This window comes from Emydura macquarii, unplaced genomic scaffold (assembly GCF_026122565.2).
Source record: "Emydura macquarii macquarii isolate MOO-44397 ecotype Brisbane River unplaced genomic scaffold, CSIRO-AGI_Emac_v2 contig_1551, whole genome shotgun sequence".
NCBI lineage: Eukaryota > Metazoa > Chordata > Testudines > Chelidae > Emydura > Emydura macquarii.
This window is the reverse complement of record NW_027131688.1, coordinates 23,371,260-23,398,892: the sequence shown is the minus strand read 5'-3', so window position 1 is coordinate 23,398,892 and position 27,633 is coordinate 23,371,260. Positions and strand designations below refer to the sequence as shown.

The 27,633-nt window shown below is 38.2% G+C and overlaps 1 protein-coding gene across 3 annotated transcripts in view; it reads left to right on the top strand.

Moving 5' to 3' along the window:
- The window catches only part of EML1 (EMAP like 1), a 103,158-nt gene that overhangs the window by 49,023 nt on the left and 26,502 nt on the right, over positions 1-27,633 (top strand). The window contains exons 4-9 of one of the 3 annotated variants that reach the window (XM_067555063.1): positions 25-157; positions 9,403-9,537; positions 13,314-13,342; positions 14,860-14,886; positions 17,886-18,015; positions 26,122-26,271. In XM_067555063.1, coding sequence (XP_067411164.1) covers positions 25-157; positions 9,403-9,537; positions 13,314-13,342; positions 14,860-14,886; positions 17,886-18,015; positions 26,122-26,271 — 604 coding nt within the window. Of the gene's footprint in view, positions 1-24; positions 158-9,402; positions 9,538-13,313; positions 13,343-14,859; positions 14,887-15,168; positions 15,262-17,885; positions 18,016-26,121; positions 26,272-27,633 lie in introns of those variants that run through there. The other 2 variants (XM_067555064.1, XM_067555065.1) reach the window with 2 other exon arrangements.

Genomic DNA, 27,633 nt, shown 5'->3' with positions numbered 1-27,633 from the left:
TTTTACCATCTGTCTCTCTTACAGCTAGACCCTTGGTACAAACACTGCCTTTAAGGACTACTGTTAATAATGGAACCGTGTTACCAAAGAAACCAAGTGGCTCTCTACCTTCCCCATCAGGAATCAGGAAGGAAATTGTGTCACCAGCAACGAAAAGGTATGGAGAAACATGAAATATGTGTAAGGTTATTAAACTAATTGAAAAAGTAGTAAATCTCATTATTAAGCTTTTATAAGAGCTTGTATGTGTAATTTTTCTCTCCTTAGATAACACTTTCCAAGTAATGGTCTAGATAATTAAAAGTGATTTACAGTTAAAATCTTGTACAAGTACTTACAACATCTCTCTATTCATACTGAGTTAATTAATCAGGCCTAATGTTATTGCAATAAATACCATAGGAATACACAATGATTAGTCTATTGTTTATATAGTTTTTTCTGGGTTCTGCAATCTAGTAGATTAAGAGTAGAAAATTTCTAGTTTGGATTTCAGAACACATTCTGCAAAGCAGTGCCTGGGTCTTTGTTATAGACAATAGAAGAAACAAAATCTGGGGAGGGCACGCAGTCCTGTGACAAAGTCATATAATACATTTGGTCACTTTCTCTCAGTAAAATTATTTTATGTAGAAATCTAATTTCCTGTGTTGTACAAGGAAATTTACTTATTTCAAACTATGTCTAGCAAATACTTATGCCAATTAAAATAACCCTTCTCTGACTTCTTACTGTTAACATGTATTTAATTCCCTTTTAAAAATTCCTTAAATGTCTTCGGTCTCATTAAAAATTTAGTATGCTGCATATTTGCCTATTCCTATGTATATCCAAGCTCTGGGAAACCTAGTGGGATGGGTGGGGCAAGTTCAATTCAGGCAAACTAGAGATGCACTGCAGAGCCAGTCTGTTATGCCCCTTGGTGCCAAAGATAAGATTCTGTGTGTGATTGATTTTTCTTTCTACATTCCCCTACCTTGAATGCCAAGCCAGCTTTGAGTTGTGTTGATGCTATCAGTCTGTGGAGGGCAGGTTGTAGAGACGTGTCCAGAAATGATGTGTGTTTGTTGAAGGGGCTACGGATACAGAGAATACAGATTGTATGTTAAACATGAGGGGGAAATCTGTGGTGTGCTATGATGAAAACCAGCCATTAACATAATGAAAGGGTAATGTTGCTGATTACCTAGAATCTTCAAGTTATTGTTATCACACCGCTGTCAGCACAAAGCAGTTTATACTCTACACCACACAGTGGTAGAATCGGTAAACCTCACACTGTTGTTTCTACCTAGCTCAGATGGGGTTGGGCCCCTATGACCTGGGGGCTCACTGCATTTGCAGGTTCATCAGTATTGTTTGAAGCAGCCCTGCTGATGGGAAGGAAAGGTAAATTTAAATGGGTGAAATGGCATCAGAATGTTTGAAAGCAGGTGAGAACTTATTTTAAAAAAGAAAACCTGTTTTTAGTGGTTCAGAAGTAAAGTAACACTGACTGTATATACTGCATTTTAGGGTGTTTAATTTTATTCAACATATTTCCTTTCACTAGCACTAGTAAAGAAGAGTGAAGTGCAGAACATCAGTATTAACAGACTTCACATGTACACGTAGGGTGTTATTCCATGCTCTGCAGCTAAGAGGTGCAGAAAAGAATTTGCAGCCCAGAGCTGGGGGTGACTAAAGTGAGTTTAAATCATCCTGACACTTCCTTGATTCTGGATTAATTTAGGAAGCCCCACAGGCTGACCCCTGCAGCCTAGAGGCATCATCATTGCCTGAAATCCCTGCTGTGCAAGCTATGTACTGCAGCCTTACATCTTCCATAGCCTTTCCCCCAGTGTGCCCCTATGCTTGGGCTGGTTGGAGGACAGCCTGTGGCTGTCTTCCTCAGTTCTTGTGCTGTAGAAATTCTTCACACGCCTTTGTACCCAGCATCAGGGGGGCCAAAGGAAGAATGAGATCTAATCCATAGATTTTAAATAAACAGTGAAAAAATAGCCCGTGAGATCTTCATATGGGAGAAGAAAAAGTAGACACAGGCAATCTTGCCTGCTAACTAGATGCTTATTAAGACAGTGTTATTTCTCCCATTCTCGCAAAAATGTAATTTATAAATTTAAGTGCTATAGTACATGGGATAATTGTTTCTTTAAAAAAAATCTTTTTTTAAAATGAACTGGTAAAATGGCAAATGTACTTACAAGTAATCTTCACTTTATAAAATGTAGGTATTTAATATAGAATTTGCTATTATCAAATTAATTTAAGTCTGTCTCTCAGAAATTTATATTGTACACTGTTACAGATCACCATGTAGCTAAACTTCAGGAGAAACAGAGATTTTAAAAAGTACACTTGGGTATGAGGTACTTCAATAAATTACTGTGAAAGGAAAACTGTTTTTACTTTGTAGATTATTGTCCACTGCTGATAATCCCTAATCTAACTGGTAGGATTCCAAGTTTTGATGGTAAATTATGTTCCAGATATTTAGTATTTGGAGTAGCTTTATTCTGAATAAGTATTCTATGCTTACAAATGGTGAGAAAAATTAATTCATTAACTGCTTTGCATTTATATTGGTCCATTCCACATTCAGATACTGTGGAAGAGTACGCATGTGGTACAAATGAAAATGTGTCAGCAAGAAGGAGGAACTTTTTTTTACATAACTCTTTATTTGCACTAAGCAGCTTCACTTGTTGCTTCGTTTATATAGTATGTGTGATTTTAAAGAGGCTATTATTCTGTGCTGATTTCAGTGAGTAAAAACAAGTCATTGTTCTTTTCAAACTGAAAGATTTGAAAACATTCAACTGCTTGTAAATTTAAGTATTCCAGAAGCATGGTGATGAATGTGTTAATAGGGCACAGCAACTCTACATAGTAACATACACTTAGGTGTTTTTATATCTTCATAGTATTTTACAGACATTAACTTCTCACAACATTCCTGTGAAAGATAGAATTATCATACTCATTTTACAGGTGCTGAATCTAAGGCCGAGAAATTGAAGGGATGAAGTCAAATTGTACTTCTGTATGAATTTTTTTAAACCTGTTATTGTTACTTACAAATAACATTTAGGATTAGTATAACTGAAAAATTGTTAATTCTTCAGTTTGTTGTGTGTCTGACAGCACTTCGTGTACATTCTTTGTCACTGTTTCCCCTGAATAGTCATTCAGTTCCCTCGGTTGATGTGGATCTTTCACCCAGCATAGGAAGACAGAGAGACATCTTTTAAAACAACCAGAAATATATTATTGTAAAATCACAGAGTTAATAGGGTTTTTGGAGGCAGGTGTCATACCTAAAACTACTTTTAAGTGATTTTTTAAAATTGACTAGAATTCCAAAAGATGGAGTCTCTTTCAATTGCCTTGCTCAGGACTGCGTTATCAGAGCAAGGATTAGTTCTCAAGAATCCCTGATTCCTAGTCCTGTGTCACTTGTTATTTAGCAATTTAGGACAACTAAAACTGGATCAAGGTGTCTCTTGACATCAGTTTCTTTTAAAATACATTTAAAATTTGGTGGCTAACTCATTTGGACCCACATTCTTGTCCTTCTCATTCGCTTTACCATAGTAAAGAGATCTGGTTTAGAGTTCACCTGGTTCACTAATTTGGTACTTAATTTTTGAATTGGAAGTGACTTCTTCCACTAACAGAGATGGAGGGTGGGGGGAGTAAGGAACTTGTGGCTAAGGCATGGAACTGGAACTCACAGATTTTTATTCAAGCTCTACCACAGACTCCCTGGGTGACTTTATACAAATCACTTGGTACCTTGGTTTCCCAATCTGTAAATTCAGTATGATACCAGCCATTCTCACATGGCTATTAGGAGGCTTAATTCATTAATAAGGACATGATCTTGTAAGGTGTTGAGCACGCTCAGCTCCAATTGATCTCAGAGTTGAGGGTACTTAGCACCTTTCAATATCCAGCCCTAATATTTGTGCTTTGGCACCTTCCACCTGAGCATCTCAGTGTAAGTGCTACATAGGTATAAATTATTTACTGTACAATCAGGCAAATGGTTTGGATGTTTTTGAATATCAGCATTTAGTATACTGCCTATATTATTCTGAACAATATGTTTATGTACGTGGAATAATTATTTGAAATTCCCATTCAGAATACAAGAAGAATTTTGTGTCGTGAACAGCTCATTTTTTTCTCCTCAAGATATAAAGCGGCTTGAAGTTCAGTATCTAACACAAAGTTTGTGTTCCAAGGCAGTCCAGCACACAGTGCAATTCTTTCTGTTCACAGTTAAAATCTAGATTTGGAGCTGATTTGGGATAGGTTTGTTTCCATTAGTCAAAAGTAAAAGAGGAGAAAATGTAGGGGAAGAGAATGCAGGCCATATCTTGCTCAGTAGGCATTCTGGTGTAGTCTTTAGACTAGAATGTACCTTGGCTTTCAAAAGGAAACAATCACTCATTCTCCGTGCTTGAGTAAAGAAACTGGTACCAAAAAAAAACCCCACTATAAAAAGCATGACAAGAGTTCTGTGGCACCTTAAAGACTAACACATTTATTTGGGCATAAGCTTTAATGGGCAGAAACATCGTCAGATGCATGAAGTAGAAACTTCAGTTAGGTAGGTACATGTACACATTCAAGGATGGGTGAGTTAAATCACAGTGAGGAGAGCAAGTGTTAATGAGGTAATTCAATCAGGGTGGATGAATCCCATTCACAACAGTTGATGGGAAGGTGTGAATGCCAAAAGCAGGAACATTATTTTTTGTAGTGGGCTAGCCATTGCCAGTCTCTGTTCAGACCTAGTCTGATAGTGTCAAGTTTTCATATGAGTTCCAGCTCTGCAGTTTCGTGTAGAAGTTTGTTTCTGAAGTTTTTTTGTTGAAGTATGGCAACTTTCAAGTCTGTTACTGAGTGCCCACTACAAAAAATAATGTGATGAATTAGTTTATCAGATACCTTTTGACCATTGCACCTCCATTCTGTCCACTTATCCATCTCCACCAAGACTTATTCAAACCTCTGAACAGCTTCAAACATCTGCCACTCTTTAAATAGCCTGTTACACAAGTTTCCTAATTCCGCCCCCAACCTGCCCAATTACACTGGTCTTTGATTCAAGATGGGCTGCTATCAGCCCTGGACAGGGCTTAAGCTCCAAGAAATAGAATTAGGCACTTTATGCCTTTGGGGGGAAACTATTTCCAGCCAGGGGGTAGCACTTGTGCTAGTCCTGGAAAGACCCAATATATTAGATTTTAAAACTTTGACCTTTTTAATAGAAAAGCTATTTCAGGTTACTTTTAGATGTTTTCTTCTCCCTCTGAGTTTTGTGAAGTTACTTATGGTAAATATATAGTACCTTGTTTTCCTAGTAGGGATACAAAAAATGACTCCAATGTTTTTAAACCTTCTCAAATATCTGTAAAATAGTTTTATATAAAATAATATGGTATAAAAGCTTTACTGCCATAGGCTTTCATTGCCTTGTTTATCTAACTTGTGACTTCATCACTGCTCAATGCAACCATCCTAAATATTTCTACCATTACCACACTGTTGTGTTGTGTGTGTGTATATATGTAATGATTTATATTCTTATGCTTATCCTTGCTATGTGAGTAGTAATAGTGTCTTGTTCTCTAGCTTGATATTATCCATTTTGTTTCTTATGATATCCGCTTTGATTTTCAAGAGAACTTAGGCTGTTTGTTGAAGCCGTGGATATAGTCAGCATATATAGAGAATTGCTGAACATTCTTGTCATGCAAAGATATATTGTTGGATAGTAAATACATATTTTGGACTGACCACATATCTTACTGAGGAGCCAATAAAATCCATGATACTTCGCTCTTGCATGTAATTTCATGTCTTGGATGTGCAACTATGTGTGTCTTTAATTGTAAGTTTGTTTTAAATGTGTCTTGCTTCCACACTTGTATTCACTTTTATTCTGCTTTGTTTATGCACCTCTCAGTCATGGATTAAACAGATCTGTGAATCTTCTCAATGCATGCAAACTGAAAAAATCTACTCTAAGGTGAGGGATTCTTAGTAGTATTGTAGTGTCATAATTCAGTACGTTTCCCCTCCTGTCATAGCTATCTGTACAGGATGGTTACTTTAGTGGTGGTCTTTATATTATAATACATAATAGTAGTAATTATTACAACCGTTAGTATTTTCAGGAATAAATTTTGCAACGTATATTCATAACCAATTTCTTTAAACACATCAGAACTTTTACGAAGTAGTTAACTAAATAATGGTATCTCTACTTTTCATGCTAACACTATCTCCATTATAGTGATGATGTTTCGTAATGGACATTCCTTCAAACATATTTGCTTATTGCAGCTTATTTCCTAAGTATTGTACTTATAATAAAACTTTTTATCCTGGTTTTGTACCATTAAAAACTATCTTTTCTTGAGACTAATCATGAAGGCCAAATTCTGCACTCAGTTATTCTTGTATAACCTTATAAGTCAGTGCCCTAGTTTCTGTGATCCATACACTTCTCATTTAATTTCCACTTGAAGTATCAGTATATCTGCTATGTCCAGAACAAGCATGTCAATAGTGTTCACTGTAGCATCTTAATTTTTAATTATATAAAAATAAGGTATTAAACCTACCAAAATGTGTGCATCCTTAAACTGAGTTAACAGTAATGGTGTTGCCGTAACCCTCTTCTTTTCTTGCCTCTTCACTTCCCTACTGCCTGTAACTATTGCTCATTGTGTCAAGTCTAAAATCTAAATTGTAAATTCAGTGAGGGAGGGACTATGTCCTTCTGTTTCTTCCTAGCATTCCCTTGGATCCTATAAAATAATAAAGGGCTTTCATAAGTAGGGTGACCACCCATCCCTTATTTTAAGGGACCATCCTTTATTTCATTAATTTCTCCCTTAGGGTGATCTCACCCATCCATTATTTTAAGATGTATTGAAATGTATTAAAACTGATAAGTACCATTTTAAACATTAAATTGAAGCCTATGATAATTATATTGTATATTTAAGGGCAGTAGAAATGTCCACTTCAGAGAAAAATACATGATATGCTAAAGGAAATGATGTTTCCCTGAAATATCCCTCAACAGGGAGCATTGTCTTTTATTTTTCTTGTGGTTTTCCCCTTATTTTCTATTAATAGGTGTAATTGGGGTTAGATTTTGGCACATAATCATAATCAAGGATGCACAAGGGATATATTAGAATGCATGTGTTAGTATCAGTGTCTAACATACTGTGTCATTATTAATGAAGTACTATTAGTCAATAGCAAAGTCATACTTAACCATCAGTTTTATGTGGAACTTTTCTGAGAATAAGTTTCAAATTTCTCAAACTGTCACACATTTTTTAACTGAAAACAGTGCTTTAGTTAGAAGAAGGCACTCTTAATTTCAATTCTCTTAGTATTTGTCCTTGTAATTTTTTGTTTTCAGGTTGAGTTTAAGAACATTACAAGTGAAATTGAAATTATTTATATTTAAACACAAATTCAAACATTACCATTAATGATAGAATATTAATTGCAAAAATATTTTTGTATTTAAGAAAATTGTTTTTGCCCTTCCATATTAATATACTTTTAAAATGAAACTTCTTTATCCAGAAAGAAGGCAGCATTTCGTGTGTTAAACTTGTCATTTTCACTTTCGTCCACAATTTTACAGCTATTTAATAGTTGTTGCTAATTTTTTGACATTTAAAGTGAGATTAAAATGTGTTCTGTAACTTACAAATTATCTGACATTAATGCAACAAGTTGCATCTTTAAAGACATCATGTAGTACCATTAAGTGATGTTACCTTTTCATTCCACAGCTAGTGAACATAATACAAAATATAGGCCCTGATTCTACAAACACTTATGCATAGGCTTAATTTTATGCACTGGTGTAATGTCATGAAGTTCAGTGGGCAACTCAGGCAAGTAAAGGCACTCATAAGAGTAAATGTTTTCAGGATCAGGGCCTTAGTTTGTAACTGGAGCAAAATTAAAATGGGACAACATTATGAATTAAAATGTTTTCATTATGTTCTGGCTACCAATATTTTATCTGATTGGTTGGAGGAGCTTGCTTTGAGTGTTCCACATTTATCTCTTTCATCCAGGTCAGCCTAAAATGTACTAAAGTGAAGGCAAGATTTGATCCCTTACTGCCATCGTTTCCTTGTTGGCAATTTATTTTTCCCACCTAGCTTCGCAGCTTAGCAACTCACTGTTTTCTTACGTCACTTCATCACTCAAAAGAATATTCTTATTTCTACTTAATAATTTTCATTGTGTTTGTTTTTTGTACCAAAATGCATCCAAAACAATTTGCAGCACCTTTAGATGCTCCAAAGAGAGAATATGGTAGTTGGCATAAAGCTTTCCAGGATGCATCTGATGTTCCTGACCATGTAGACTTTAACATAAATGGAAACATCCTTTCAGAGTAGTGACGGGTTAGGTAGCAACTTATCAGCTAGAGAACAGTGGTTCAGGTCTGGCAAGTTGGTGAAGTGACCACAGTGATCTCTCTCCCCCTTTAAATGTAAAGAGTTATGTGGCCATCTATTTCACTGGTTACTAAAACTGCTTATCATTGAATCTTGTGTAAAAAGAGCTGGATGCTGAAGACACACTAAAGAGTGATGCAAAACCCTCCTGGCAGATACGTTTGGAGGAAAAAAGGTTGGAAGGGAAGATTAGCCCTTTGAGAACTCTTTCACAGAGAAAAAGGGGGAAAGATACCTTTTTAGGATCTTTTTTTTTTCATAAATGTAAGTAGGAGTGTCAGATGTTGACAAGATAATGATTGAAACTGCAGAAATATTTAAGAACTCTCAGTTCTTTGGGTATATTAAAACTGGGTTGAAAGTAAAGTGTAGAGTGTTTGATAGTGAATTAATGATTGAATGGATATGAAGAAACATGGTCAACTTATTAGCACTCAAAATTTGACCTACTTTGAGAATTATGTGTAACCTGGCTGGGAATGTCATGTGTTATACCTTCTTTTTAAATCTACCACTCCATTCTGTACATTTAGGTAGTTTGGACTGATGTACAAAAATTGTAAGTGTGACCTCTTTGATATGCTGCTTCAGCAATCTAGTATTACCTGAGCAGTGGATATTCCACTGGCATCACTGATGCTAGTACAGCACATCTTGTAGATTGAAAAATAAGCAAAAAAGCAGCCACATTGATCTCTATTGCAGTAGACACCCAGCAAATTATTCTAACTTCTGCAGTTCTGTTCTTAGCAATCTAAATTATTATCTGTGCTAGAAAGTAATTAAAAGTGCAATTAAACTTTCTGAGGTATAGTTTATCAAAATTATTTTGTAATAAAATACCTTTTATATGTATTGCTATATAACTTACTCCCTTTTTTGTTAGTACTGTCAAAAGAACCAGCTCAGCTGAACGTGTATCCCCAGGAGGTCGAAGGGAAAGCTATGGAGATTCCAAAGGCAGTCGCAATCGCACTGGATCCACCAGCAGTTCTTCTAGTGGTAAAAAGAACAGTGAAAAGTATGGGATGTTTTTAATGTTTCCCTTCTCCCCACCCTGACTGTCCTAATAATGAAGTAACTAGTTTTAATTAAGTAACTATTGAAAGGTTGGCTTTTCTAGTGATACAACAATTAGACATAAGATGCCTATTCTATGTTGAACAGAGGGGAGTTTTAAAGTATTCATCATCTAAACACTTTTTCAAATTAAGAGATTACACTTTTTTTTTGCTTTATTGCATTCCAAGCCATGAGCAGTGTGAGAATTTTGAGTTGCATACAGCAATGCCAAAAAAGCTTAGAGTTATAAAACCTTCTTTCCAATATGTTGTTGGGCTTCTTCATGCTGCTTCTCATGATTTTTCTCTTGGGATAATGCAATCACTTGACTAGGGCATCATATCTGCCCTCTGCTGATACGTTAGCAGATTATTACATAAGAACGGCCATATTGGGTCAGACCAATGGTCCATCTATCTCAGTATCCCGTCTTCTGACAGTGGCCAATGCCAGGTGCTTCAGTGGGAATGAAAAGAATAGGTCTTATAAAGTGATACATCCCATTGGCCAATCCCAGCCTCTGGCAAATATTAAAGTGACTGTTCATATTCATTATGTAGGCATAGGTAACGTCTCCATAGTTAAGGTTATGTTGAGATTTTCATGTAAAGCAGGACTAAAATCTCAATTTCAAACTTTAAAACTGATTTTCGTTTCCAGGTTTGGCACAAAACTCTTTATATGACAATTGAAGTTTCCATATTTATTTTAGTGAAATATTTACTAACTTTTGCGGAAGACACATGTAAACTCCATTTTGGAAATTTTGTCTGTTTTCCTTATTTTTTTATTCTTTCTAGATAAATTATCACAGAGCTCATAAACTCTGTGCACACACATGGTGATAACCTTTTGGACACAGACCATCTTTAAAATTAAACAAATAAAAAGTTATTTTTATTCAGTAATAACAGCTTTGAGCTCCACAAAGTTTAGGTGACAGAATAGCTCAGATCTTTCTGCTACTTACATTTGCTGACATTGTCCTGCATGTATCCATGATGAAGCAGGTTTAGGTGGGGCTTTGGAAGAGAGATGAGGGCTTTGGGTAGTATGATGTGTAAAAGAGGCAGGCAGACTGAGTAAGGCTTTGCAGGGATACAAGGGGTTGAGAGGGCCTTTGGAAAGACAGATTTTCCAGGAGCCTGAGTGGAGAGAAGAAACCTATGTGCAGATGCTGTACAGAGGGCTTGGGATGAAGGGAAGCCCAGTACCTTAACACCTTGGCATAGAAACACTCTCTTCTTCTGGTGCTGCTACCTTGGCTCTCCAATGCAGAATCACTGGGGGAGACAAATGTCTGCTGAGTCATTTCCACATGTAGGATGGTCTTGGGAGGGTAGTCTTCTGTCTAAGTCACTGGAATGGCAGTCAGGAGAGCTGAGTTCATCTCCTGCCTCTGTCCCAGGGTTTGTACATGGTTTTGGCCAAACCATGATCTCTCTGTGTCTCCATCCCCATCTGTAAAACGGGGAGAATACTAATACTATTCTACCTCACAGAAAGTTAATAAAAACATTAACGTTAATGAGGATCATACAACAATATAGTGCTGCTATTCTTTATGAAATTCCTTTCAACCATGACCAGTTGACTGATTAGGGACCATTCTGGGCTTTCCCAGTTCTGTCTTTAGTGCCTAGATTAGATCATTAGTTAAAGGTTTTAGTGTAGCTTAGATAGTTTTTTAACAGTAATTGTTAAGGATAAAATTTATAGTTAATTTTAGTGATATGCTTTAATCAAGTTTTCTTTGGCTCTGGGATGCTTCATTTCATATACTTTGCTAGTGTATCATCTAGCATCTCATAATTAATTCATCATTTGGGAGTGGGCAACATGGATTGGCTGACATTCACTTTCTCATTAACTACTCACCAGGACACCTAATGTTGTGCTGTTCTACAGGGTCACTTGACCCAGGTCAGTTAGTTCCAGATTCACCATTACCCACCTCCACGTGTACAAACTAGGTGAACTGGCCATTGGCTGACCATTACCATTGGTCTTCCACGTCAGCACAGTTGCACAGACAGGGCCTGGACAAACATTCAGTGCCAAGTGCAAGTTTGGCCTTCTCAATGCTTTTCTACTGTCTAGTGCTGAGAGGCCCTGCTCCCAGAATCCTATAGCACTCAGGCTCATCAAATGTGTCCATTGCAATACTATATAGTAATTCAGCACTATCCCAACACTGAGCTTGATAAGTTTATGGAGGGGATAATATGATGGAGGTTGCCTACAGTGTCATATGGCCCATCCACGACTGCTATTAGCAAATATCTCCAATGGCCAGAGATGGGACATTAGATGAGGAGGGTTCTGAATTACTACAGAGAATTATTTCCCAGGTGTCTGGCTGGTGAGTTTCACCCACATGCTTAGGGTGTAACTAATTGACATATTTGTGGTTGTGAATGAATTTTCCCCCAGTTTAGATTGGCAGAGACCCTGGGGTTTTTTCACTTTCCTCTGCAATGTGGGGTATGAGTAACTTGCCGGTTTGAACTAGAGTAAATGGTGGATACTCTGTAACTTGAAATGTTTAAGTCAAGAATTCAGGACTTCAGTAACTCAGTCAGAGGTTATGAGCCTGTTATAGAAGTGGGTAGGTGAGGTTCTGTGGCTTACCATGTGCAGGAGATCAACCTAGATGGTCATGATGGTCCCTTCAGTTTCAGAAATCCTTTACTCGTCCACACCTCTCCTTAGAGATGACTGTGTTCTCTTTTCTTTTGGGGTCATTTGTATGAAATATACCATAGTAATCTTTAATTTTAAAGGTTTATTAAATATAGAGAAAATGGAATTAAAAGAAACTGTTTGCTTCACATATCTAGATTTACACTTCTCATAAGTGACACTAGACAAGCTGTGCTCAGCTTAGTTACAGAAGTGGGGGGTGGGAAAGAGAAAATGAATATAGCTTACATCTCTTGAAAACAATCCTCTCTCTCTCTGACTACTTTGGTCTCTTTGTCAGCATTGCATACTGTCTAGATAGCAACTCCTTTCTTGTGCCCCTGCAAATAGTTTTAAAACACACCCACACATACAAGTTTGTAAACAGCTTTAGTCTCTACTTTTCGGAGGTGATCCACTGAGGAAGAGGAAACACTTAATAATGATTGATAGTTGCCTTTCAAAGGCTTACCAACCTAGCTCAGATACCACCTTTCACAGACTACTTCAGCTGGTTGTACCCACTTTTGGACAGGCTTCTTAATTCTCTCCCCTCCCCCCCATTACGGGGTTTTGGGGTTTTTTTTCGTAAATAAACTATGAATTATGGACAGAGGCCCACTGTCACACTGATATACAGATACTTTTTTAAAAATAGAATATCTTTCTTTTCTGGTGTAGTTGTACAATTTTTGGACTAGCAAGCATTGGTGGCTGATGGACAAAATGATGATGGGATACTGTAGGTGCTAGAGATTCTTAATGTCTGCCATAGCTGGATTAGATTTTCAAAGGAAAAAGCTTGACACCAAGTGGGAGAGAGGCTGGGACCCCAGAGATGTGAAAATGGTACTACAATAAATATGAAAAAAAGTTTTGGCATTTGTGAGCTGCAGGGTACCACAAGAAAAATGTTATTTTTGCCATGTCCAAATGTTGTATGTGCTTTTTACTTAATTGATTTTATAAAATTATATGAACTGTTACTATGGCATATAAAAAGTGTTGTGTGCATGAAAACTTTAAAAGAAAACTCCCTGATTATTTTCACAGCAAACCCAAGGAACCAATGTTCAGTGCAGGTAGGTTCTATTTTATTTTTCTCCATTTCTAAAGGGAGAACTTGCATGCTGATACAGTTTTTATTTGTACAGTGATTTAAAAGGAAAATCAGCATAAGGATTCAGAGCCTTTCACTTACAGGCCACTAGTGGCCTACTTTCAATGAGTTGGTCATTCAGTCTAGTTCCTAGTGGCCAATGGGTCTGCATTACGACTGGAATCCTTTTTGGCAAGAAAGCCAAGAATGAAAAGCCATGAAAATGGAAACTGTCTTCTTACCCAATAGGGATATTCCTCTTTACAAGAGGATTAAGGTTTTTGTGGGTTGAAGTATATGTGAAGCTCAGACTATGACTCTGCACTATACAATATTTTAAGTGTGATTCTACTCATAAAAATGGGCAAATGCAATTGAGAGATTTCATATTTATGTCTCTGTTCTTTCCTAAAAAAAATTGCCAAGTTACAAATAAAAATATTGTTTTTCTAACTGCAGCTCTGGAAGCTCAACTTTTGACTTGAAAGTCAAGGTTGTTTTCTTTCCTGCTCATGAATCATCACAATTAATAAAGTTCTGCTGGCCACATTGTAAATGTAAATGAGGACAGAGTTTATTTGGCTCTGCCATTGAAACTTTACAAACAATCCTGTTTATGGCGTGTGAGACAAAGCAGAGCACAGTTCATTTCCCTGTTGGCTCTGCAGAGCCAAGCAAAAGTAAAAAGTAGTAAAAACTTACTTTGTCAGTGGACTAAGCAAGCGTGATGGAATGCACACTGAGAACCAATCTGCTTGTGCAGCACATGGCCTATTTACAGTTATTTTTCAGACTATAATTATACTTAAGTTAAAAATTGAGGATTTCTGTTTATTGGACTGGTAATCAAGGCCCCAGCCCAGCGAAGCACACAAGCCTATGCCTGACACCAAGCACTTAAGTAGTCCTGTTGACTTCATTGGGACTACTCATGTGCTTATTGTTTCTCTGCATCACAGCCCAAGTCCCTCCTGGACACTTAAGTTTTAGAACAAGAAAATAGCTTCTGATATGCTACATTTGGAATTTTGACTCATAGTCACTTTTTTCTTTTTCACTGTCCTGTAAAAAAGCACCTTTGGATTTAATATTTGTTTAAAAAAATGTCCATTGAGATTTATAACTTGAATGAGTAATTTAACCTATGTGAGTCTGATCATACCCTTCTCAATCAGGCAAAGCCTCTGAAATCAGTTAGAGGGTTTTTTCTAGGCAAAATTCCTAAATATTTAATTATTTTTAGCATGCAGTTTGATAATGGAGCTTAAACCAGTCTTTTAATGGTAAAATATCTGTAAATGTATTGCTGTTGGCTAAAAACAGCTTTGAATGCAGTTACACACATTCCATTGAATGCATGGGTCAATGTTTAGTTAAGCAACAGGTTAGCCTCTAATAGGATACAGCTGAACAACCAGTAAAGCAGGGGTGTAGGTGAGCCTGACTGTACTCAAACACATCTTTATCTAGCACTTCTGTCTCTGTCTCTGTAATCACAAGGGAAGCGCCGCGTGACACACTGCAAAGGTAGGCGTCACTTCTAAAACCTCATAGCTCTCTAAGCAAAACTGTTACCAGGGTGACAGAAGCTGTATTTTTATACAGCCAATATATGTTTTTTATTGCAAAGTTAAAGCTCTTCAATTTATTTTGAGTAAGGTTAAAAATATTCATGTAACAGTGACTGAATTATAACCCTTAGGTGCACTTTAATGATAACAATGGGTTATAATTTAGATTTTGGTTGACTTTGGTAGATAACTTTTGTTAAAATTCAGTGTTGAGAGAGCTATAGGGCAGCACCTGGATGTCTCACTGTGTTTGAAATGCTGTTTTGCACTTCTGCTGACATGCCGTATGATATAGAACCTGCTCTGTTTGCTGTTTTGCTGCAAATCTAATGTATGCTTATAGAAGCATTGTTTTTTCCCCTTCTCTATCTTCCTTGGTAGATTGTAGACTTATCAGAATTATCAGTAAGCAGAACTAGGTATATAACCAGTTTTAAATGCTTTTTGCACAGTATAGTAATACAGAATTATGTTTAGTAAATGTATAGTATTGATTTCTGAAACATAATTGAACTGAACAGTAAATATGCACAGTTGATACATGTCTGAAGCTTGTATCTGTGATATAACCAGAGATCTTTCTTGTCTTGCATTTTAGAAATTGCTTATTCTTAACAACTTTTTAATTAACCTGCATCTTTTAGCTTTACATCAGTTAAGTCTAAGCCCTTATAAAGGAATGATTGTTTTACTCTCAAGACTAAATTTTTGAAGGGGCCTCAATGCCACCACTATGTATTCATCATGCAGTTTTATGTCTGCAACCAATAGTGGGTTCAATTGCAGATCCACTTAGCTCTAAGATATCTGACTACCTAAAAGAAGAAAATGTTATTTATTTATTTTGCAATCCTTTGCACCTGTATTTGCTTGGGCTCACAAAATTTGTGGGTGCAGAAGTACAGGCTACTTAAAAATTTGGTCCTTGGTTCTTGTTTCTAGTTTTCTGATGCCTCTGTGCCTTTACATGTATAGCTTTATAGTGATCTGTTATTTAATTACCTTTGCTATGGAAAGTAGGGGGAAAGGAATGTGTGGCATTGCATGTGTAGTTTTCATGCTTTAGTAGTCCAAATAGTAAAGGTCACTGAGATTCAAGTGACCAAAGCAGTTCTCATAATAAACTCCTTCCTCCCCTACCTTTCAATAATCATGATTATTATCATCACTAAAATCTATTAACTTTCCAAATATACTGTCTCATAATGCTTCAGTGTCTTTAGTGTTGGTAATATATTCTCAGCCTAGGCCCTAATCGGAGGGGTATCACGTTCTAATACAAACAGTGGTATAGTTATCTATTTTGTGCAATACAAGAGCATATTTTGTTTGTTGGTAGAGAACTAGAAATTTAATTATTTGTATATAGTGAAACATGTCTTCAGTGTTATCAGTCATCTTCAGCTCCACACATCTGTTAACATTTTAGTTGTGTCCACTTTTAACATTGTCTTCCATTCTTTCATTAGAAATCTCAATTAAAAAACTATTAGTTTTTTTATATAGAGCCATAGTTATACATGACATTGGCAGTAGCAGTGCTATGGCAGAACAACTAGATTCCTGACCCCAAGGGATTACAGTCTGTAGGCAAAGCACATACATTTCTGCAGGCAATAGCAAAATATAGTTTAAACATATGGCATTTCTTTATTGAATGAATTCTCGATATAAACGAGAGTAGAGCCAATAATGCATGCATGTACTCCTATTAAAACACAGCTTTTAGCTTTTAAAGTTAAAATAATACTGGCATGCGTGTTAATGATACTTGAAAATCCTTAGCATAATTTTAACAGACCTAAATTGTGTAAGTTTTATTTACATAATTTTGTTACTTCTGCCCTTCCATTTCCTCTGTGTGCATGATTATTCTGTCTAGTAACTCTACAGATGTCACTGACTCCAAAACTGCTTGATTCACATGAGGGCAAGGCTGAATCCCTTGATCTGCCGATGGAGCAGCAGGAGCCAGCAAGTTTTGAATCTGGACAAACTTCAGCCGAAGTTCACAAGACACCCTGTTTGCCCCTGCCAATTTCTAAAAGTCCTAGTCAGACCTTCATGCCATTTCCTAGATCTCCTAGTTTTATAAGCCCCATGAAATCCCCCAGTCAGTACTTTCAGATCTGTTATTAATTCATGCTTCTGTTCTCAGACATATTTCTTATAAGATCCCCAACTTCAGTATTTCTAGTGTTTTTTCCTATAAATATTTACTTTCTATCAGCAAAGTTCAGTTTTGTAGCTTCTTTCCTGTACGTCATTTTTCTTTTGATAATATGTTTTCAGTGTTGTCATTCCTGTTTCAATGTTTAGCTATGCTTTAAGCACTTAACTGTTCTTGCATGTGTGTCAACATGATTCTTCTTTACTAATTGTTTGTGTTCTTTATACTTAATGTACCTTTCACATAATGTATCAAGTGTAAAGTACATCTTTACACTAAGATGCAAAGAATGCAACTAAGCATTGAAAAGTATTTTTTTTAGATGTTGATGCTCAGAAATGTAAATATCCATCAAAAATAAATAAAAGAATTTTAAGTGACATTCCTGCGTTAATTGTAATTTTTACTTTGGCGTTTTCCTCAGTTGTGGTATAAAAAGAAAATATGTACATACGGCATTAATTTTCCCTGAAAGTAATGGTTTGATCTTAATCCTTTCATTTCTATAGTTCTTTGTTGCATAGTCCTCTTGAACAGTTTGCTACTAATCTCAAAATATTTAGCGCAAAAGGGGACTTCATGCCCTTTGTTTTATAACCCCTATCCAGCATTAGTTTGTGACTAAAAACAAAAACAAGAAGCTGTATGTCATATTATATAAGTTTGAAATGCCATGTTATGTAAAAATATTATTCACTGAAATGTTAGGTGGGAATGGTTGGAGGAGAAATCTTTGTTGAAGTTTGTATGTGTAACTATCTAAACATTTCTGATCCTTTTTGTAGAAGAAGGATATGTAAAAATGTTTCTGCGTGGACGTCCTGTTACCATGTACATGCCCAAAGATCAAGTGGAATCATACAATTTGGAAGCAAAAGTAGAACTACCAGCCAAGAGGCTTAAACTGGAATGGGTGTATCCTTTTTATGCTAGCAGTACTAAAAACTACTATTTTCTTATTGATCGTGTTAAAAGTTTGTTTTTAAAAATATTAGGCAAAATTGGGGTCTTTATGTCGAATTAGTTGCTTTAATGAAATATTAGGCCACATTCACTTTTAATTAGGTGCTAATGTCTTGAGACTGCTGCTCCAGATTTTATGCATAATAGTCAAGCAGCTCAAGGAAGGTTTCACTTAAATGTTGCCTGAAGGTTATGTTTAAAACATGTTAACTATCATTGAAAGGTTGAAAGGTAGAGGAGGAAAAATATTTCCAAAGAATACCATGTAGAATTTTCCTTTTCTTTCTTTGGACGTAGTCAGTGGGACTGCTTGCAGGCTTAAAAGTTAGACTCATGTGTAAGTGTTTGCAGGGTAGGGCCACAAAGATGTCCCTATTTTTTATTATTACTTGTATTAACATAACACTTAGGAACCCTAGTCGTGGACCAGGATGCCATTGTGCAAGATGCAAGACAATGGTCCATGCCCCTAATTGATTACCACCTAAGTATAATGATAATGGTGTCTCACGTCAGTGTCAATATACAAGGATTCAGCAAACACTATAAGTGAATACATATGTGAAGTCAGACCAATGAGAGAAGTGCAAGCACAGTTCCATGGGGGGCAGGCAAGATTGTCCATGACCACTGCAGGCTCTTATATCTTTGCTTTCACATTTTTTACATAAGGTGTTAACGTGCCTTGCTTCAAAGCAGTTAATGGCAACATGACAAATCTGCAGCCTTCTTGCTCAGTTATAGGGTGTTGCTTCCCAGTTGCTTCCCATGCTTTCAAGTTTATTTCAGTGTGTCTGTATATTGTTTGTAGTGGCCTCCAGGAAAACAAGTGCATTGCTTTAGATGACCATAAAGTATGGCCTTTGGTAGACTCAATTTGGCCATACAAATGAGATGCTCCGACCAGTTCAGCTGAACTTTTATGAGCATGCTTTGAATGCCAGATATCCAAAAATGATTAAGGATTTCAGTATTGGGAATCTTGTCCTACCATTTGATCCTGCAAACAGACTGAAGACAGCACATATGGAACTGATCAAGTTTCCTAATGTGGCAGTGACATGTTGTCCAAGTCTCACAACCATATAGAAACTTTGTAAGCACGACTCTCCAATAGACATTTAGCTTAGTGCTTATTTTGATGGTCCCTATTGTTCCATATTGGTGTGAGAGCATTCCAAGTGCAGAACTGATCTTGGCTATGCGATGGGTAATCTCATCATCAGTTGTGGCATTCTCTAGGTAACAAAACTTCTTCACAGATTTGAGAGGAGTGTTGTTGATCTTAATGAGTGGTAGGCATATGCATCGCTAGGCGCAGACTTCAGTTTTCTTTCAGCTGATTTTGAAACCAAAGTGATTGACTGCACTAGCGAAGTGATCTGGTATAAATTGAATGTCATCAATCAAGGGAGCAACTAATGCACAGTCATCAACAAATGAAATCTCCTTAATGAGTAAATCCACCACTTCTGTGTGAGCACAGAGTCATTGCAGATTGCACAGCTTCCCATCAGTGCAGAACTGGATAAATACTCTTCTGTGAATGTCACACAATGCATCCATAAGCATAGCCGAAAAAGGATGGGAAAGAGTTAGAGAGCCAATAGGCAACCTTGTTTGGTGCCACTGATGACTGGAAAGCTCCATTATCTCACCATTTTCCACTACTCTGGCCATCATCCCATCATGGAAGGACCTAATGACAGTAATAAACTTTACAGGGCATCCAGAGATGAACAAAAATTTCCAGAGTCCCTCATGATTTAGAGTCTAAAGCTTTAGCTAAGTTGGTGAACTTATATAGGACCACAGTTTTGCTCCCGGCACTCTTCCTCAAGGTGACGGACTATGAAGATCATGTCTGTAGTGCCCCATCCAGACCAAAATCCACATTGAGATTTGGGAAAGGTGATTTCCACAAGATAGGTGTTAAGTCTTCAGTATGACCCATGCAAGAGTTTTCCCAGCAACAGAGAGTAGGGAAATGCCATGGTTATTATCAGTTTGCCATATCACCCTAATGTTTATAGAGGTGGACAATTCTGGCATCCTTAAAATCCTGTGGCACCTACTCCTGCTCCCAGATAAAGCAGAAGAGCCACGTTAGGAGCCTTTCAGTCTGGTAGCCACCCTTCTTATAGATATCTGCTAGAAAGCCATCCAGTCTGAGTGCTTTGCTTTGTGACATCCGCTTGATTGCTGATAAGGCGGGGGCTAGTGCAAGTTCTCCTTTTAATGAATGTTGTGGAAGAACATTAATTGCGTTCTTGGAAATTTTAGAAGGGTGATTAAAAAGTGAGCTGAAATGTTCTGTCCATTGATCATGTATTTCTTTTTTGTCAGTTAAGAGTCAGTTGCCATCCCGTGTGCATACAGGGGTTATCTCATTGCACCGGGGGCCACCACACTGCATGGATGGTCAGCTAAGTATAAGACAAAAAAACCAGAGGGATATAGACAGGCAGACGGGGAGAGCAAGCAAACAGTATGATAATGTTGGTCAGCATGATAGGCAGTGGTCTCAGCACATCAGAGGCCTAACCATTGTCAAGGTTTTTGTAAGCATCTTGGTAAAGGAAGGTTTTGAGGAGGATAGTGAGGTAGCTATGCAGATGTTTATGGGGTGGTCCTCCCACCCAGGAGAGGCAGCACAGGAGAAAGCACAAAGGTGTTTGTTTAAAATTTCACAAATGGATGATGGAGGCTGGCATTGTAAAAACCTGCAGGGCTGGGACCATGGGGTTCTGGTCTGTTGACACCTCGACATCGCCACAGGAGGCTTAGACTGCGCTCCTGTGGGAGGACCCTGTAAGGCTGTGCTTAGCAGGAAGTACTGCCCAGCAAGACCTGAGTGACAGCTTCTCACCGCTCACTGACTGGCTGGCCCCTGCACATAAGCCAGGAAGCCAGGATGGGGAGCTGTCTGAGCAACAACACAGTCTCCCTGCCTGTCGCTGCTTCAGATCCTGCATGTAAGAGCCCAGACTCCAGCTTCCAGCTCTGCCTGTCTCCTGATGCCTGACTCTTGGTTTGCCTCTGGCCAAACTCTGGCCTTCTGGTACCTTACTCAGCCTGACTCCTGCTGTGACCACTAGGTTTGACCACCCATGTCCCTGTTGTGACAGGCATTCTCTGATTGGAGGTGGGAATCGAAATCTCAACAGATAGGGTAGAGATAGGCCTTCAAGGTAAAATGATGACAACTAGTATATGTTTTACCCTTCTTCCAGGTGGTGCAGGCAGCAACAAGGGCTGGGTTCGATACCTAGGGGTTCCTCTTAACAATACAAAACAGAACCAGCTTGAGGAATCACCCAGTAATCTGGGAAAATTAAACACCACCTCTGGACATCTCTAAGAGACAGTATTTCCCCACAAGCACTGAATCTATATATAACAAAATAAAATGAAGAAAACACAGCATTAATTTGGGATAACACTGCAACAATGACTTGAAAGTACATGGCCAATGAGTAAAACTCTTGCCCCATGTATCTTGGGCAGTGTCCTTTTTCTCTGTTTCCCACCTTGGAAAGTCCAAGGGATGAATGTCTTTTTATCATGCCACTCCCCTTTTTTCTCTGCTGCACTCCACTCAATTTATTGTCCAAGGTCAGCAACATCCCAGAGTCTGGGATATGTTTGGGTGGGTTCACCTCCCACCCTTGAGGGTAGAGGATAGTTGAGTGATTCCTCCACCTCTGCCCATCAATGTCTCTGCTGTTGTTTGTCTCTGTCAGTGTCTCTGCTTGTCACTGCTGCTCACAGCTGCCACCATCACTCCTGCCTATACCTGCAATGCTCTGTTCTGAGGCTCCACCACTTAGCTCCTTTCTCCGTGATTTCAGCTCTTTTGTTATTTCGCTGGATAGTGGGGAACCTCTCTTCTCCTGCCCCTTCTGCATTGTCTTTTCACCTCAACACTGTCTCTCTACCAGGTCTAAATTTCTGCCCCCTTAGATCAGCTTAGTAGTGAGCGCAGCTCCAGTAATCACTGAGAAAAAAACAGGACTTTCAAATCAGTCAAGTCAGTTCTGTCTTTTCAAACACTTGAGGAGGGAGGGTCAAATGGTTTCTGGGACTCTTTAAACAGGTCCACACTACCAGGTAGGAACATCTGTCCCTAACCCCTCTGACTCTTGGATTTGGAATCACAACCCTACACTTAATGAGTGAGGTTAACATTAGGGTGACTCCCTCAATTAGGGCAGACTAAATACAGCCCTTCCAGCCTTTACTATAAGGATAACAGCAATTCATTTCCCTTGTATTCAATACTAAAGTGAATTTTAACCCAAAACAGCCAAAATTGCCTTTGGCAATGTCTGTCTGTTGATACCCTAGGCAGAGTAGGTGTATGTTAGCAAACAGTCTGCTCCTGAGGTCTTTTCCTCCAGTGCGTCACTAGATGTCAGAAGAGAGCTCATTCTGACCCTGCTGACATATGTTCAATGCAATACAGAAATGGGAGCCAGTGGAAGGATGTGAAGAGAGGGGTTGACATGATCAAGCAAGGGGGTAGGAGATCCTTGAATCAGCATTCTGACTGGATATGATCATGGCAAGATTGCATTTTTCACGGCCAGAGAGAAGGACGTTGCAGTAATCTAGATACAAGATGATGAAACCTAGATGAGAATGATAGGTTTGTGGATGGTTAGGAAAAGCTGCATCGTAGAGATATTATGCAGAAAGAATTGGCAAGCCTTAAACATAGCTTGCATCAAAGATGACACCCAGATTATGGGCCTGAATGACTGGCACAATGGTGGTGGAAGTAGGAGGGTTTAGAGGAGACTAAGAGCCTGTTTTAGCCTGCGTGAACTTGATCTGACAGCTAAGCACAGATAAGGTGATATCAGAGAGCCAGGCCAAGGTTTTGGTTTGGACAGAAGGAAACAGGTCTGGAGTAGAGAGGTAGATCTGTGAGCTGTCAGTGTAGAGATGGGAGTTGAATTTGTGTTTGCGACTTGCAGGTGACATTATCCAGAGATAAGGTGTAAAGTGAGAAGAGAAGGGAATCAAAAACAGAGTCCTATGGACCCCTGGAGGGAGAATGAGGTGAATCCTCTAGTGGACATGATGAAGGAGGGATTAAAGAAGTAGGAGGAAAACCAGGAAAGGACAGAGTCACAGAAGCCAAGGGGAGGACAAAATTTCACGAAGAAGAGTATGGTTGACTGTGTCAAAGGCAACTGACAGGACAAGTAACATGAGGATGGAGCACTGGTTCTGACCTTAGGCTAGGAAAAGGTCATTAGAGACTTTGGCAAGAGCTGATTCAGTGCAATGCAAGGGATGGAAGCCAGACAGGAGGGGGTCTAGGATAGAACTGGAGGGAAGGAACCCCAGACAGTGACTGAGAACAGCTCTTCTCATCTTAGAGATAAATGGGAGAAAGGGCAGTAGTTGAAGAAGCAAGGGTGTTTTGGTTTTTTTTAAGATTGGTGAGGCTAAAGCCATGTGTGTATTGTGAGCCAGGGGAGAGTGAGAAGTTAAGGAGAAGAGATGGGAAAGGATAAGAATGGGCATGAGGAAGCTCAGCTGATTGGATGGGGTCACTGAGGCAAGTAGATGGGTTAGAGAAGGAGAGCGGATGAGGAAACATCTGCATTTGTGAAGGAAGAGAGTTGTAGGAGGGGAAGGGGAAAGATCACTTTGTATTTTGTTCAGTTTTCTCTTGGAAGAAATTAATGAGATTTGTGGAGGGAGAGGTAGAAGCGGGAGGAGGATTTGAGGAGTGAATCTAAGGTAACAAAAAGGCAGCTGAGACTGAGGATCTGGGATTAAATTAAGCTAGCGAAGTAGGGTTGTTTAGCTAGGAAAATGGCAGAACTGAAAGAGGAGAAAACAAATTTGTAGGGGAGGATGTCAGCTAGTTCCTGGGATTTCTGCCAGAGGTACTCTGTAGTGCAAGAACAGGAGCAGAGGAAGCAGGTATTGAAGATGAATCATATTGGACCTTGTGATGGGAGGGTGGGGGAAGAGTCAAGAGAGTGAAGCATGGAGAGAATTAACAACCATATAAATGAAAGAAAGGGAAAAGAGGACTGAGAGCAGAGGAGAAGTCATCCACGCTGATGGACTGGAAGTTCTGTAAAAGCCAAGTGACCAGGCATGGGAGAGGGGGATAATGGGTGATGCTGAAAGAGACCAGGTGATGGTCAGAAAGGGAGGAACTCAGCAACAGAGAGATCAGAGAGAGAGCAGTGCCCATTTTAGTGAGAGATTTGAGCCATGATGCTCATCAAATTAAGAGGTGAGGGCTAGGTAACATGCAGCTAAGGGGTTGGATGGGTCATCAACATGGACGTTGAAGTCACAAAGGAAGAAGATGGGAGATTGTGAGAAGAGGAGAAGAGAAAGCCAAGACTTGAAATTGGAGAGGAAGGCTGATGTGGAGGAGTTGGGTGGATGTAGGTAACAGCAACATGGAGGGTATGGAAAAATTGACTGCAATGCTGCTCAGAAGAAAGTGGAAGATCGGGGGAGGAGAGGGTATTTTTTTTCCAACTAGATAAATATTTTATATATAATAGTTACTTGCTCAAGGATTTCTTCCATATAAATAAAGTTACATGCCATAATATTACTTAACTTCTTGACTTTCAAACCCTCATACTTCTAACCTCCATGTGCTTGATATTGACTTCAGTGGGAACAGGATCAGACTTGACAAATAGGAAGATCAAGCCAAAATGGTGTCCTGTAATCCAAGGATCAAATATTAAAAATAGCAAACTTTTAGTTTACTCCTTAATTGCCAATAAGTTATCCTTAAGAAAGACACTTACTGTTTTCATTCATGTATGCTTCTTTATTGCTGTACAGTTACGGTATCTCAAAAAACTTAGTGGAGTTCTGGTTGAAACTTTCAAAACTGGTAGCCTAAAATTGGGTTCCAGAATACATATTTAGATGCCCAAATACAAGTGGCTGTATTTTCAGAAGTGCTGAACAACCGCTAGTCCTGTTGAAATCAATGGGAGCTGCAAAAGTTCAGCACCTTTGAAAAAAACAGGAAACTTTTATTTAGGTGCCTAATTTTAGGTACCCAGGTTTGAAAATTTTGGCCTTATTTCCTGGGTCATATCAACACCTGGTTGAACAGCAAGGTCAAATCATCTGTGCCCATAATGAATAGAGAACAAAATATGTACTCATTTCTATATTATTTTTATTATTAAAAATCACTTCTAAACCACAGTAGATTTGTACTGCACTTTATAAGTATGATCTCTGCCTCAAAAAGACTGCAGTCTAATTGCATATATTAAAAGACCTGGGATAAAAATAAAGCATTGTGTCTTATTAATATTGTACAATAGTGGTTTCAACCTTTTCCATAAAACAACCTCCTTTCTTCCATGCTGGACCAACTGGGAATGTCCTCTCATTTAGCCAGGACCTAGGTAGACCACACTCTCCATATTAGCAGGATGGCCATGACCCTTGACTCCTGTTTGTTATGTACTTGAGTAAGAGAAATTAATCTGGCCAAACTGTGATCTCATTTACACTGGTTTAAACCTTTAAACGCCAGTTATTTCATTGGACTTAATTTGGTTTAGCATTGATGTGACTGGCATCAGGATCTGGCCCATTGTCTTTTAAATACTGTACCAGTTAATTGAAATGTATGATGCAACCCTTTACCATCCAGATGGATATAAAACTGTAAATGACAAGGATAACGAATCAATCACCCTGAACAAAGGATAAGGCAATCAATCCTAACATGATGCAGAGAGATACACTGGATGACCTACTAGAGTTCTCTTCCAGCCCAAATGATTCTTTCATATAACCAATCAATGTAAATAAGCACACTTGAAACAAAGCTGGTAGTGTTTTAACCTATAGTTTCCAAAAATGTCGAGGGATAGTAAAGATAGCATTTGCAAAACTCTGCAGGAATCACCATGAAAGTATATTGCTGGCCCTGCAAGTTTTCAGGGACCTGTAAGAACGTGGTATATTTTCACTTTACAGAAGGGGCTACAATATGTTGTTTTCCATGTGTGTGGTGCCATTTCATCTTAACAAGCATACTAGCTATGGGTATAGGGGTCGGGACTGTCGCAGTAACCTATACCTACTTCCAACGGGTGAAACTGTGTATTTCATTGCATCAGTAGTTGTGTTATACAATGTTGAAGAACAACTTCAGAGACATTACACTGGTCACAATGATGATGTGAAGTGGTAAGTCTCCAAGACATTCATTTTTTATAGAATGGGGCTCTGGGAATCTGTAATGTTGCCTTTTAAAAAAATTAATGAACATTCTTTCCTTTCTGAAAAGAGAATTTTAGTAAGTTATCCTCTAAATCTTCATGGGTTGGGTGTTTGTTACTTAGGAGACTGCCTGTCTCCTTGGCTCATCTGCTATTGCATTTCCTTCCAGAAGATCTACTTCTAGTCCATCTATCATAGTATCCATAGTATTTATGTGCCTTTTGTTCTAGGTCTGAACAAAGTGCTGGCACAGAGTGGTTATAAAGTGCAGATTCAGTTCCCTATGTTTGGTTCCCATAACTGGTATCTCTTTACATACTTAGAGAAGGTGGAAAACCTAGTAATTTGACTTTGGTGTTAGACCAACTTAACCTTCAGGTTCTGCTGTCTATTTGTCTATATTCCCCTTCTTTTTGTTGTTAAGATAATTTGATCATGACTTTTGTTTATCCAGTCATACCGAAAAGTGTTTCTAGCTTCCTTTATCTACATCTTTATCTAGGTTAAGCATTATGAAACACCTGTTTGCCTGGATAAGAAGCTAAAAATAGTACGGAAGTGATTAATGGAATCTGGTTGCAACCTTAACTATAGTGACAGGAACATGCTCCATAAAATGAACTAATCACATAGCCTAGTTGTTTTACAGTGAGATTTTAAGTTGGGTTTTGATTAACTGTTGCATCTCATCTCTCTTCTCCAAACGCTCCTACTCTTTTGAAATTTTCAAAGCATTCAGGATTTTAGAAAGTGGATAATATTCTGCATTGAAAGTAGAGAGAATTCCTTTTCGCCTAGCTATCAAAGTTCATTTTGCTTGCCACTCTGCCTCCAGAACTAAGTGAGAAGCAGCTGCAGTGAAAGAAGAATTAACATATCTGCAGTATGGCTTGCTCTCAAACATTACATTTTCTCTTCTCTTGGGTACAGTGGTACTTGCTGAGTACCTTTTGTTTATCTGGCAGCTGATTCTAGGGGTCAAAAGGTGTCATTTCTTATTTCTGAGACTTAGATTCACTGACCTAAAATTTGTACCCTATAACCATAGTCTTTTTCCAGAGCAAGAGGAAGACTAAACTTGATAAAAAGAACCAAGTAGTACGGTACTACTGTACTGTATGTTAAGATACTGGAAGGGCACAAATGAATTACCAACTGGTTCTAGTGTCTGAGTTGTGGTGACAGAAGAGGTTAGGAAATAAAAGGTTATGAACATAGTTTTGTCTCTATTTTATGGTTACATTTTTAGTTGTTAGAGTCCCATTAAGCATTTATGTAGTTGAAGTAATAAAACTAACTCTGTAGATTCTTACTTTAGTTTGCATGGAA